The following is a 12,922-nucleotide window of genomic DNA, read 5'->3' as shown; positions in this document are numbered from 1 at the left end:
CTCTCATGAGCATCCGTTTGAGTCTTCTGGCTTCCCCGTTACGGTTGTCACGCACCGCTGTGTATCCTGGAGTTTATTTTTCAACGCTTTGTGCATTTCCTGTTCTCTTAACGGAGCTCTGATAAACAGATTTGTCTCACATACAGCGATCAGATTAGTATCTCCGTTAAGAATACTGTTAGTTAAATTGGAAGATGGTATGATGTGAAGTGTAAGGTGGTAAGGAACTGGTTAAGGGAGCGCAGCGGGTCGTACTCAAGGGTGAACTGTCAGGCTGGAAGGAGGTTACTAGCGGGAGTCCCTCAAGGATCTGGTTTTGGACCGATCTTTTTATACCTATTTTATTACTGACCTTGCACAAGAGCGGAATGTGTTATAAAGTTGCTGATGACCGAAGCTGGGGTATTGCTAACACGGAAAGGAACCGGGATATATTCAGGAAGATCTGGTACTTGTTTACATGGAGTAATAGTAATAGGATAATATAATAGCGAAAAGTGCAAGGTCATGCACTTAGGGATTAATATAAGAATTTTAGATATACGTTGGGACGCATCGTTGGAAACGACGGAGGAGGAGAGGACCTTGGGGTATTTGTTGATAGCAGGATGACTATGAGCCGCCATTGTTAGTGTGCTGTTAAAAAAGCAATGCGGTGTAGGATGCCGTGCGAGTATTTCCATGCAGGATTAAGAGTGTTATGCGATTATATACGGCGCTGGTGAGACCCTGGAATATTGTGTGCAGTTTCTGGTGTCCATGTTTAAGAAGTATAATTCAACTGAACAGGTTCAGAGACGGGCTACTAGGTGATCGAGAATGGAAAATCTTGCCTTATGAAAGGAGACTCAAGAGCTGGCTTGTTCAGCCTGGTAAAAGATGGCTCGGGGGATATGCTTGCTCTATATAAATATATATCAGGGGGATTACGTTAAGGGAGGGAGTAGGATTATTTAGTTTGTATAATGTAGGCACAGAGCGAATGTGGTACAAACTGGATATTTAGAGTTTTAGACTTGAATTAGTACGATAGTTCTAACCATTAGGGAGTGAAGTTCTGGGAACGCCTTCCGTGGGAAGTAGTGGGTGGCAAAAGACTTATCGGGCTTTTTTTAGACAAGCTTGATAAATATATGGATGGGGATGTTATGATGGTGATAGTTTAATTTTGCGATGATTTTGGATTTCCGCAGATAAGTTCTGCTCGTATGTCTGTTAGTGGGATGGTTTGGATGGGTGGAATGTAGTTTTCTAACATGAGAATTCTCTGTGCTGGTGCTGGCTGGGTCGATCTTGCCCGCTAGTTTGCTGATCAGCATATTATGGAGGTCGGAGAGCGAATTTTCTCCAGGGCGGATTGGCAGAGGGCCTTGGAGGTTTTTCCTTCCTCATGCAGGTTAGGGGCATGGGTCCGCTTGCTGGTGGATTCCCTTGCAGCTTTTGGGTTTCAATTCATTTTGGCGATTTCAATAAATCAGTCATGTGTGTTCGGGTTGTTATAAATGTGTGATGGGAGAGTTTGTGGGCCTGCTTGTGAGCGGAGGTCAGACTAGATGTATCGTATGGTCCTTCTGAATATGAGTTCATGAGTCTATGAGTTCTATGTATAAGGTTCAATTAGCCAGGAGCTACTTTTGCGATTTTGAATTGCAATTGCCAACCGACGTGGCTGATCAGAGTCTGGCCACGTGAAAGCGGAAATGTATTCTAAAGGTCTCGGGGCTTTTCCTGTTTACCGGCACTCTGCATCCGAGTTCGGATTGCGGACCAGAGCGGTCAGTGGTGCACTGTGGGATACCTCTAGGAGGCCAATAATGTCGATTTCCGTCCACACGAAGCCTAATCTGAGTTATCACTTTCGAATTTAGCGCTACTCCTCTCGTCTGGGAGGAGTTCCGAAATCAATTTAAGGAGCCGTTTAACTCGATATTAATGACGACGTCGTGTGAACGGGTACAGCGTTAAATCGGTATATCGACCATTAAACCGATTTAAAGTCGCAGTGTAGACCTGGCCTAAGTCAATCTGACTGTCCAGTCAGGGTCGGCTCCAGCTTTTTTGCTGCCCCAAGTGGCGGTGAAGGGGGTTAAAAAAACAAAAAATGATTGTGCGGCTGCTGAAGAGGAAGTGAAGGACTGATGGACCCACCACCAAATTGCTGCCGCAGTCCCGAACGTGACACCCCAACAACGGACAGATTGCCGCCCCTTTCTGTTGGCTGCCCCAGGCACCTGCTTCCTTCACTGGTGCCTGGAGCTGGCCCTGTGTCCAGTGCACCATAATCCTTCCTTTGCCAGCCCATGCCTCACCCCTTTGCCAGCCCATGATTTGCCAGCCCATGCCTCACCCCTTCCTGGGGCCTTTGCCCTCATTATGGGTTAGGGGCTGCTTTCTACACTTTCTACACTTCCTCACGCCCAGACCTGCCTGCAGTGACCAGCTGGAGCTATGCCAGGCCTTTATGGGTATTGGTGGCTCTCAGACAAAGGGGCTGTCCAAGGCCCAGGGGCTCTCAGGGCTGGTTTTACACTGTGTATTCGATTATGAAAACAATTAAACCTTTTCATTAAAAGGCCAGAGTTGGCTTCTACTCCTGGCTCTGTCTAAGCCCCTCCTGAGCTCTTTATGGGAAGGTTGCCTGAAGAAGAGGCCACTCATCGGAGGAAGACCATAGAGATTTCACCACACTCCGAGGCATGTGAAAGGGGTGGTAAGGCTGAGCGATGGGGTGTTGTCAAGAGCTGAATGGCTAGGGGGGCTCACCCCTAGGGCTCAGATCTAGCCCGGCGGTGGGGAGGACCTAGCAGGGACTGAAACAGCATGGCTGAAATTTAACCACTCCCAGAATCAAACCTAGTGCCTGTAATGGTTCCTGCTGCCACTGTGCTGGGGGTGGGCTGGGGCAAGCCCCACAGAATTGCAGGGAGACTTTGCAGGTGGGAGAAGCTCAGCAACAGAAATGGCAGCTGCTCCTGCCCCCACCCCTTGGAATGACTATGCGGGAGCGAGGGGTGTTCAGATGTGGAACTGGGGAAGGTTTCCCCCCCTTTCTCATCCCATGTCATACACACACACCCAGGGTGGCTCTAGGTATTTTGCCGCCCCAAGCACGGCAGGCAGGCTGCCTTTGGTGGCTTGCCTGCGGGAGGTCCCCAGTCCTGCGGATTCGGCAACACGCCTGCGGGAGGTCCGCCAAAGCCGTGGGACCAGCGGACCCTCCGCAGGCATGCCGCTGAAGGCAAGCTACCTGCCGCCCTCGCGGTGACCGGCAGAGTGCCCCCCGTACCTTGCCGCCCTAGGCATGCGCTTAGCATGCTGGTGCCTGGAGCCGCCCCTCCACACACCCCAGGTGCCTGGTGCAGGAAAGCTGGGGCGTGGTTGGGCTGGGGTGACCCCAGGCACACTGACCAGAAAGTGGTGTCTGCAGGGGCAATGTCTAGGTACACCTTAGTGCCAGCCACACACCACCTGAGCCAGGCCCCAGCAACTCCTCGTCATAGGGAGTAATGACCAGGGGGCTTTTCATGTGCCTTTGCCATAGAGGCCCGGTTCTATAGCTGCTCTCTGTGCCCATGTGCACGGCAATGGGCTAAAGTGAACGCTGAGGCTCTGGGGCTGGTTCTTAAAGACAAACTCCAATCACAACACTGGCACTGGAGTGGGGGGCGCTGGTGTTCCCATGGGGCGGGCGTGCTGGTGCTGCTGTGCCGCCAAGCCATAGCCCAGCTGCAGGGGCAGAACAGCTCCGCCAGCCCTCCCTGGGGGACAGTTACTATGGTTACAAACCTGCTCCCAGCTCGCCTGGCGCTGGGTGTCGCTGTTCACAGCAGGGCACGGCCCCTAACTCTGCCTGCAGCACCCCCCGGCGTTACTCTGGACTTAGGGCGGCGATATTCCGCCTCCTGGCCACGGCGTGGCGCTGTGGACTCCGCGCAGTCTCTGCTGCGCATCCACCTAGCCGCTGGGTGGCGCTGTGGGCGGCCGGCCCGCGCTCTCTCCGGACTCACAACGCCCGTCTAGCCGCGCCCGCGTTATAGCTCTTTTCCCGGCATCCTTTGCCCTCTTCACCGGCGGCTGCCAATATGGTGGGTGCTGGGCCTGGCTCGTTCCCGCTCCTCAATCGGACGCCATCCGCCCCGGGCCGGGGTTGCTGGGGCTTGGACCGCGCTGAGAGGCCGCTGCTGCCGCCGGGGAGCGGGACGAGGGGGGACAGGCGGTGCCCGTGCTCGGCGATCCTGGGGGGCCCCGGGGCTTTGGGCTCACCCAGCCCGGCTGCGGGCCGGGCCCTGCTGGGATCCCGTCGGAGGCGCTGGGGGAGGGAGCGAGCCGTGGTGGCTCGGGGCGCTGCGCGGGGTTTGCGCCTAGTGACTTAGGAGCGGCTCGCTGCGGTGTGAGGCTCCTCGGCGCAGGCCTGTCTGCCTCCCCGGGTCTCACCGCGGGCTGGGCCCTGCCAGCAGCAGTTTACGGAGAAGTCTTGGCTCCCCGAAGTGGGAGGTTTTTATCCATGCAGAGTGTGGGTGTGGGGGCAGGGCCTCTAAAAATACCCCTCGTCATCGGTGCCTGCGCAAGGGGTTTGGGGGCTTGAGGGTGAATAGAGAAGCCAGAGCTCCTGGGGTTCCTCGGGCTTCTGGGTACTTAGACACAGAAAGCTGCAGTTTTCTGTGTATGAGGGCAGGCTTAGCATGCATGCTAGGGTCATGTTAGCCTCCTGTCTACAGGTTTGCATATAATGAGCTGCATATGTCAGGCTCATGAGTTTAGTTTTCTGAAGGAAAGTTGCCCTCTGTTACAGGGCAAAGGGCTAATGCTACCTTAGTTTCTCTTTTGGAGCTCAGCAGGAGCACTTTGAGCTGGAAGCAGAAACAGATGGGTAGGTTTTGCTGTTTCACACTGTGATGATTTGTTCTTCAAATCTTCTAGGGACGCGTGCGAACAAAGACCGTGAAAAAGGCTGCCCGGGTTATCATTGAAAAGTACTACACTCGGCTAGGGAACGACTTCCACACGAACAAACGGGTGTGTGAAGAGATTGCCATCATCCCTAGCAAGAAACTGCGCAACAAGATAGCTGGGTAAGGCAGCCCTGGGACTTGCTGTACTCTTGTATGAGGATTTAGCTTCACACATCCTAGCTTTGGGGTGGTGAATTTCATTCTCAGTCTGAGGGGTGAGAAGAAACTCCCATTCTGTTACAAAGATATTAATCTATGTACATTTAGATAATCTCAGTAAATGCATCTGGAATCTGAATGTCCCAGTCCTTGCTCTGACACTGGAGCCATGGATTAAGGCTTTTGGAGTGCTGAAACATCCCTAGTGAGCTAGGAAGGCGTAGATTTTCATATATCAGGGGTAGCTGTCTTAGTCTGCATCCACAAAAACAACAAGGCATCTGATGGCACCCCTTAAAGACTAACAGATTTATTTGGTCATAAGCTTTCATGCGCATGGAGTGAAAATTACAGATACAGACATAAATATCATGTGCCGTTTATGCACTTGTATATGAAATTTTCACTTCATGTGTCTGAAGAAGGGGTGTTGGTTTTGTTTTTTTTCAACCCATGAAAGCTTATGCCCAAATAAATGTTAGTCTAAGGGGTGCCACCAGATTCCTCATTGTTTTTGTAGATTTTTGTGAATTTTGAAGGATAGTTTCCACCTGTTTAAGTCACTTAAATTTTTACACTGGCAAATTGACATTTGTTTGTAATATCACTAGATCAATCATATCTTTAGAAATACAATTTCTATAGAATGTTTAAGCATCATGGAGTACTGCCTTATTTGGTAGATTAAGTAACACATGATCTTTAGTCCTTACCCAGCATTTTAAAAACATTTAACTTCTGGATAACTTGTCCCTTGGCTTTTGGGTGGCAGGAGCAATTGATGCTTACCTATACTTACTTATTACAACTCAATCCCTGCTTAATGTAAGTGTGCTGATAGAATCGTCCTTAGGTTTGAACTCTGTTTTTGATAGACTAAAATTTCTTTATATCTCTACCCTAGTAGCACTTCAGAGTGTCAGTCCCTTTTAGTGTAGCTGTTTCATTACTGTTTTGTTTTAAAAGATTTTAATAAGTCTTGGCTCAGGCTCTGTGTATCTCAACTAACAAATACACAGAATTGCACGGGAATCTTTTTCTCCCCTTGTCCATTGTTTGTTCTGGGCGCCTCTAGCAGGCAGCTGTCTGGTTAGCTGGTCAGACTTCCCTAGACGCCAAGGCCTAGATCCTTAGAAGTATTTAGGTGCCCCTCTCATTGATTTTAAACAGAAGTTATCCACCTAAATACCTCAGGGGATCTGAGCTTGAATTACTTGGTGTTCTGGAAGTGCTAAAATGTACTTTGACATTTTAATCTCTTATGAACTCTATTTCACTGCCTTTCCGGTCAGAGCTTGCTGTATTCTTTTTCCTTGGGGCAAATCCAGTATGGGCGTGGGTGAGCTTTTACTTTGTGCTGCGATTAGTGTTGGCCACTTGCATTGCTGCAGGCTCATGATCCCTCTGCCACCTGTCTTTATGGGGGGATGTAGAGAGAGGCTTGCAGATTATCAGAGCTGCAGTTCTCCGGCAGGCAAAGTCAGAAATGTCAAGTTATCTTCTTGCATACTTCTGGGAGAGAGTGTGAAATCAGGTGGGTCCTGGAGGCCTGCTGCTGTTTGACTTGCCTCTGCCAGCCTCGTGTGTGCATTTGCAGCTGCATTGAATTGGAGCTTGAAGGAAATACCCTGGTGTCTAAGTTGGGCTGTTTATAACCAGCCTCCCAAGACTTCAGTCACTGAACTAGGAGAGACTGTGTGCTTGGCTTACTTGCTTTGAAACCTGCATTGGAAAGTGATTCTGGTCTTGTCTGTGACCTGGTCATTGGTAGTGCAGGGAGAGGAACTTGTGAAAGCTTTTCCCGTGTTTGGAGGATTCATCCTCATTCCTACCAAACCCTGTAACTTTCAGACATTGCTGCTGGTCTCTTTGTTCCCTTCCTCCACCACTCCCGGGAGGCAGGACAGGAAGGCCTTCTGCAGTCAAGTTATTGTGGTCTCTGGCTGTGAAATGGCAGGGTAGATGTGTGTGGCTGTGGGGGTTTAAATATGAGACAGCTAGCAAGGTCTCTAGTGACCCACCTCTTCCAGTATTATGGAGAGCAGAGATGTAAAGCTAGGGCTTCCGATGGGTGGGTTGAAGCTGTTGTCAGGGTGAGATATGTAAGAAAATGGGGTGCCAGTTGACCAGTTTCCGGATTCTCCCTGCAGGTATGTCACCCATCTGATGAAGCGTATTCAGAGGGGGCCTGTCAGAGGTATATCCATCAAACTGCAGGAAGAGGAGAGAGAGAGAAGGGATAACTATGTCCCTGAGGTAAGATTTCTAACCATACAGAGTGGCTCATCCTGACATGCTGGTATCCAGCTTCTGCACGGCTAACAAAGGGGCTTCCATTCTGCTTAACACACCAGCAGCCAGGAGATCTCTCCTTTCCTTTCCTGAGAAATGTGACCACGACCAGATAGCCTGAGTTAGCTGCACAGGGCTGGGATTTATGAGAAGGATCCAGGGTGATAGACTGATGACTTGTCCTGAAAAATCCCCAGGGACATAGGGAGCCAGGAACTCCTGATTTCTAATCTCAGCTGTACTGCTGACTTGTGTTGTGGAGCAAATAATCTCCGCCTCCATTTTCGGATCTGTCAGATGTGGAGAAATTACTCCCTTGGTGTAAAGTGTGAAAGCTGCGATGTATGTTGTTGTGAATCACATTGAAATTCAAGTGTCCAACAAACTCCTGCGCTTATCTCTGGAGGGTCCAGAATGGGACAGGGCTTTCTTGAACTCTCATTTGGACAGGCAGCAGGAGAGGAAGTTGTCGCTCACTTGTCGTTGCTTCAGTTCAGTTCATCCAGAAATCTTATGACCTAACTAACATCTCTCCCCTTCCACCCCCAATGTCACTCCTAAGCTGGGTTTAAAGGGCTCTTATCCCGAACCTGCATTGGAAAGTGATTCTGGTCTTGCCTGTGACCTGGTCATTGATAGTGCAGGGAGAGGAGCTTGTGAAAGCTTTTTCCCCGTGTTTGGGGGGTTCATTCCTATCCCTACCAAACCCTGTAACTTTCAGACACTACCTTCTGCCCTCACCTCCAGTCCAGTGTGGTGGGTGCGGTAGGTGACCTCAAATTGGCTTCCAGCAAAATTATTTTGCAGCATCATGCAGAAGTGACAAACAGCAACAAGCCAGCTTCAGGACTTGTCTTCAGTGTGCACTTCACCCAAAGGTTGGCACTCTGTTGTGACCACAGGTTTGGTTCTGTGGCAGATCCTGTGTGTAGAGTTCAGTTGTCACTAGAAGTTCTATGAAAAACAAGCGTGACGCCAGTGAATGGAATGGGAGCTTTGATGTCACGAGTGGGCTGGGGTTGTTCCCTTCTTGATACTTGGCTTGCAGATCTCCGCTTTCCCTGGAAGTGCGGAGTCACTGCTGATTTGCTCCAGTCCATGATGTGCTGGCTGGGTAACACGTGATGTAAATGCAGGAGGACTGTGCCTGTTCTTGCCTCCCTCCTGATAGTGTGTGTTAGGCTGCTCCCCCACAGCTACCACCCATCATAGGACTGGAAGGGGCCTCTGTGTCATTGAGTCCTGTCCCCTGCTGTCACTGACAATCCCATCCCTCACATGTCTACCTGTGAAGTGTCTGCCTTCTCAAAAGTTCTAGCCAGCTCTGAGAACTTGGCTATCCTATGTTCCTAGCATGCCATACTGAATCCCAGCTCCATCTCTCCCAGTGCCCTGCCTCTGGCAATGGCCAGCCCCAGAGGAAGGTGCATGTACCCTGCAGTAGGCAGATGGGGGAAGGATCATGCCTCCACCTTCCTTTGATTCTCTATGCACAAAATGTCTGGCTGCTAGAATAATGCAGCTAGTGACCTGTTACTATCTGCGCTTCAAGCACAGGACTTGCTGTTATCAGCTGAAAGAGGGAGAGCCCTGATGTAACTGTCTTCCCATAGTGTCACTGAGCGGAGAAATAACTCCTTTGTACTCCTGTGGCAGGCAAGGGAGTTTGGTTGCGAGTCACTGTTGCTGTAAGAAACTCTAAAATAGCCTTTTGACAGAACCGCTTGCAGAACAGTAAAACTAGACAGATTTCTTGCTCTCTTTATCAGACAAATGCCTACAAGTGTCATTTCGTGGCAGATGAAAAATAATTATTTACCCAGAGTCCTTAAATATGAAGCATGTACAGGAACTCATGGCAAATCATTGGCTGACTCCTGCCAGCTCCTGCACTGGGGGGTTTGGATAGTCAGTGATAAATGCTTGAACTCTGGAGCAAGAGAGAGTCTTCTTGGCCCACTGTACTACATCTCCTGCTTCCTTAGGCCATAGGGATGCTGTTAGAACTTGGAGATGACCAAGGTTCATATATGCTGTGATCCTGCTGCAAGGGCAAGATCCAACAGTTACAACAGGACGAGTAAAGCTTGTAGTGTAAGCAGATATTTGCAAAGGATCCAAGGTGGGTGAGCTCTGGAGGGGAGAGATTTCAATCAGGTTCAGACTTTGTCAAACCAGGAAATTTCTACTATTTATTACCATTTTAATTTAAAATGTGATTAGTTATAAAACGTCCGTGCTGTGGTGTTCTTTTGAAGTGACTCTTCTGATGGGGTAACTTACGGGATTTCACAGAACTGCCATAGGCAAAAAACAAACCATTGAAAATGATGGCCTTGGTATGTAATTTAACTCTCACTAATGATCCCACTGACCTCAATGGGACCATTCATGGAAGGTCAAACATGTACATAAGGGTCTGCAGCATCGGAGGCTGAAATTGTATTTTTATTTAATGTTTATCTTATGCAAGAACATAACTGCCAGTATCCATTGGACCAGTATCAGAGCTTCAAGGGGAGTGTACTGAACAGGGCAGTTGGAGTGATCCACCCCTTTGACGCTTCAAAACAGACTCAGTCTAGTGTTAACAGTGAAAAGTTATTTAGACTGTTGATGCACTGAAAAGCTTCCCAGTACCTGTTATGCAGGCCAAAAGCTTGGCTACTGAGCTCATTGATGTCTAAACACCTGGGGCTTTTGGACAAAATCACACCCTCAAATCACTTAGGCACATCAGTCCCATTGACTTCAAATGGCAAACTGTGAAGGGAGGAGCATAGCTAGTGGATGTGGTTCAAATATAGCCTGGGCTTATCGTTGTGTCAGAGTTTGTGGTGCCGTCACAACGGTGAGAATGAAGCGTGGCACTTGTCTCTCTCAGCTCAGAGGAGTACTTTAAATGAGACTGCTCAGCAGTCTCATGAAATTCTGGTAACAGTTGAGAAACATGACTAAAGCGGGTGCTGTCTTTCTGAACTAAAACACTAAATTTAACCAATGTTAAGAATGGAGATAAAAAGATCTGGAGCCACCTTGTAAGAGTGCAAGAGTGTTAAAGGCCTCGTTCTTGAAATCTGGACACTAAATATGTTTTCAAGCTTTTTCTTGTGGCCTGCGGCTGGTTACTCTACTATTCACTGGTTCTGAACTGAATGATGTGATTCCGGTGACTGCCGTGGGTCCTGGCAGCCAGCAGGGTGTGGTGATAGAAGCAAGGCAGGTGATGTCCAGAGTTTTGTGAGTAGATGCAGCCAAAGGTGAGGGCACCAGGCTTCTTATGTGTCAGAGGCAAACACCCTCCTGTCATGCAGTAACTGCCTGCTGCCTACACTGATCTGGGGAGGGAGCAGTCTGGATTGGCTATAGAGAGATGAATTCAGTCTCAGCCCTCTGCATGAGGCTGATTTGCTGCCACATGGGAATTGAGAGAGCAATATCCTAGACACAGCTGGAGTTGTGAAGGTCCCATATGCTTTAGGGAAGATGGCTGAAGGCAGAAGAGACTGTCCATGCTGAGATCTCCTGCTCTGCTCCCTTAAAGTGTTGTATGGTTGGATTCTTAGTGCACTTCGCAGCTCTCCCCACAGTATTTATGGGGCAAGTGGAGCTTCCCCAGCAGTGGAATGTGAGGGCAGTGAGCTGTGGCGGAGGCTTGTCCCTGCAGAGGTGGCTGTTTGTGAATGAGAAGCATTTGTCTTAGCTCAGGGCTTCTCAAACCCTTCATTCTTGTTTGGTGATGTGAGTTTAGCAACTGGCCTCAGGGAGTCAGCGCCATGTTAGCAGGCAACTCCCTGGACTGGCTGGGAACTCGCAGGCTTTGTCTGTAGGGACCCATTCCAGCTTCTGACCATCTGAGTGGGGTCTGAGTAATGTTAGACTCCCAGAGCTTTGTGTGTGATGTTTAACAAAGTGCATCCATGTTCCTTTTCTCTTTGCAGGTCTCTGCCCTTGACCAGGAGATCATTGAAGTTGACCCAGATACTAAGGAAATGTTGAAGCTGCTGGTGAGTGTGGTCTCTTCAGAGAGATTGGCTTGTGCCTCCACTCTTCTGGAAGTGGAAGCTCATGGCCATCATAGCTCAGTGCAGACTGAAGGCCTTGTTCAGGCACCAGGGAGAGCCTCCTAGCAACAGCTGTTAGGAGGACTTTGTTGTGGGCAGGTTTCCAGCACAGTTACTCTGTTAGACCTGGGCCATGGACTGACTGGCCTCTGTAGCGCGATTATTATGAATTGTCCAGGAAAAAAATCCCCCCCCCCCCATCCCCAACAGTGGCTGGAAAAGCTTTGCGAGAAGCCTGCCAGCAAGATCATTCTGACCCTGCTAGCATGGCTTTCAACTGCGATACAGCTAGGTAGTTCTCTGCCTACATCTCAGGGAGCCAGAAACCCCCAGTCAGCACCTGAGGACCTTTGTGTGTCCCTGTCTGTAAAGTGGTAACAGTGCTCACCCACCTCTGTGCAGAGCCCTGGGGCTGGTGGGGGTGATGTATTAGTTATACCGGGGTGGGGCTGGGGCTTCTGAATTGAAATATGAAATAGCCAGCGCTCCTGAGCACGATCAGGGGCCACAACCCTGCTAGAAATCCCAGCTCCAGCAGCATGAAAGGGGGAGGGGCAGGCTACCTGGAGAGGACTTTGCCTTGGACTCACTAGTGGTGATGGACACACTCATTCTCTTCCTTCCCTGCCCACCCCCAGTCTCGTCTGTACTAGCCTCTAGGACTCAGTGTCTGGTGCAGTTTTCCCCAAGCTCTTGTTCCCACTCAGAGTTGCGCTTAGCTGCACAAGAGCCTAGAAGCCTGTTTTTGTTTTGGGTCTCCCCTTCTCCACTGGGACATGTGCTCTGATACCAGAGCTGTACTCGAGGCCTCCTGCCCCTGGTTAGAACACAACCACTACAGAAGCAACTGAACCATGGGTGAGCCTGTGAAGTCCAGATTCCAGCCCAGCTGCTGGCATGTTAACTGTATAACTTTCACAATTGGGTGCATCTCCTGCCCTAGTCCAGTGAATGCTCAGCCAGGCTGGTCCCTAAGTCCCCACCCTCCTGTGTGTCACACTTGCAAGCCTGTTGGGGCTCACTGCTGTGTTGTGTGACATAGACTCCCCCTCCCTGTCTCTGCAGCACGGCCTCCTGTCTATGGACAGGCTGGAGGACTCGCCCTCTGTTCTCACTGGAATTCGGGATAGATGTGTTTGTGTGTTGGGAGGGAGAGGTGGGGCAGAGCCTGCTGTGCTTTGATCTGGGACCCCTGCCAGCAGAGAGGAAAGGGTAGGCTGGCATGCTGAGTATAACCTGGTCTGTTTCCGTATGTCTTCCAGGACTTTGGCAGTCTGTCCAACCTGCAGGTCACGCAGCCCACTGTGGGAATGAACTTCAAAACCCCAAGAGGAGCTATCTGAATCCATTGCTGCGCTGTCACTTTTCCAATAAACATGGGAAACCAAATCTGTCCCCTCTTCCGCTAGTGCTGTGGTGACGTCTGGGGTGGGGAATGCTAGACTGGCCCTTATT

General features: G+C 49.9%; 1 protein-coding gene and 2 non-coding genes across 4 annotated transcripts; all 3 read left to right on the top strand.

The window, feature by feature from the left end:
* Nucleotides 1–3,994: 3,994 nt before the first annotated feature.
* On the top strand, nt 3,995–12,856 carry RPS17 (ribosomal protein S17). Of its 2 annotated transcripts, none has more exons than XM_032791160.2 (5): nt 3,995–4,085; nt 4,921–5,072; nt 7,262–7,367; nt 11,345–11,410; nt 12,730–12,856. In XM_032791160.2, the coding sequence occupies exons 1-5, from the start codon at nt 4,083–4,085 to the stop codon at nt 12,808–12,810; spliced, it is 408 nt and encodes a 135-aa protein (XP_032647051.1). In that variant the 5' UTR covers nt 3,995–4,082; the 3' UTR covers nt 12,811–12,856. The 2 variants fall into 2 exon arrangements, with proteins under 2 accessions (XP_032647051.1, XP_032647050.1); XM_032791159.2 differs by lacking the exon at nt 3,995–4,085 and adding an exon at nt 4,490–4,513.
* Nucleotides 6,832–6,965, top strand: LOC116831297 (small nucleolar RNA SNORA71). Its single transcript, XR_004375176.1, has one exon. It is a non-coding gene; the product is annotated as a small nucleolar RNA SNORA71 (small nucleolar RNA).
* On the top strand, nt 7,992–8,127 carry LOC116831296 (small nucleolar RNA SNORA71). Its single transcript, XR_004375175.1, has one exon. It is a non-coding gene; the product is annotated as a small nucleolar RNA SNORA71 (small nucleolar RNA).
* Nucleotides 12,857–12,922: the final 66 nt, after the last annotated feature.

This window comes from Chelonoidis abingdonii, chromosome 9, assembly GCF_003597395.2.
Source record: "Chelonoidis abingdonii isolate Lonesome George chromosome 9, CheloAbing_2.0, whole genome shotgun sequence".
NCBI classification, from domain to species: domain Eukaryota; kingdom Metazoa; phylum Chordata; order Testudines; family Testudinidae; genus Chelonoidis; species Chelonoidis abingdonii.
This window is presented reverse-complemented; position numbering and strand designations above follow the sequence as displayed.

Excerpts from the sequence above, each read along its gene's own strand:
- RPS17 (XM_032791159.2), top strand. Across the intron at positions 7,368-11,344 it reads GGGATAACTATGTCCCTGAG|GTCTCTGCCCTTGACCAGGA; the intron begins GTAAGATTTCTA and ends TTCTCTTTGCAG. Across the intron at positions 11,411-12,729 it reads AGGAAATGTTGAAGCTGCTG|GACTTTGGCAGTCTGTCCAA; the intron begins GTGAGTGTGGTC and ends TATGTCTTCCAG.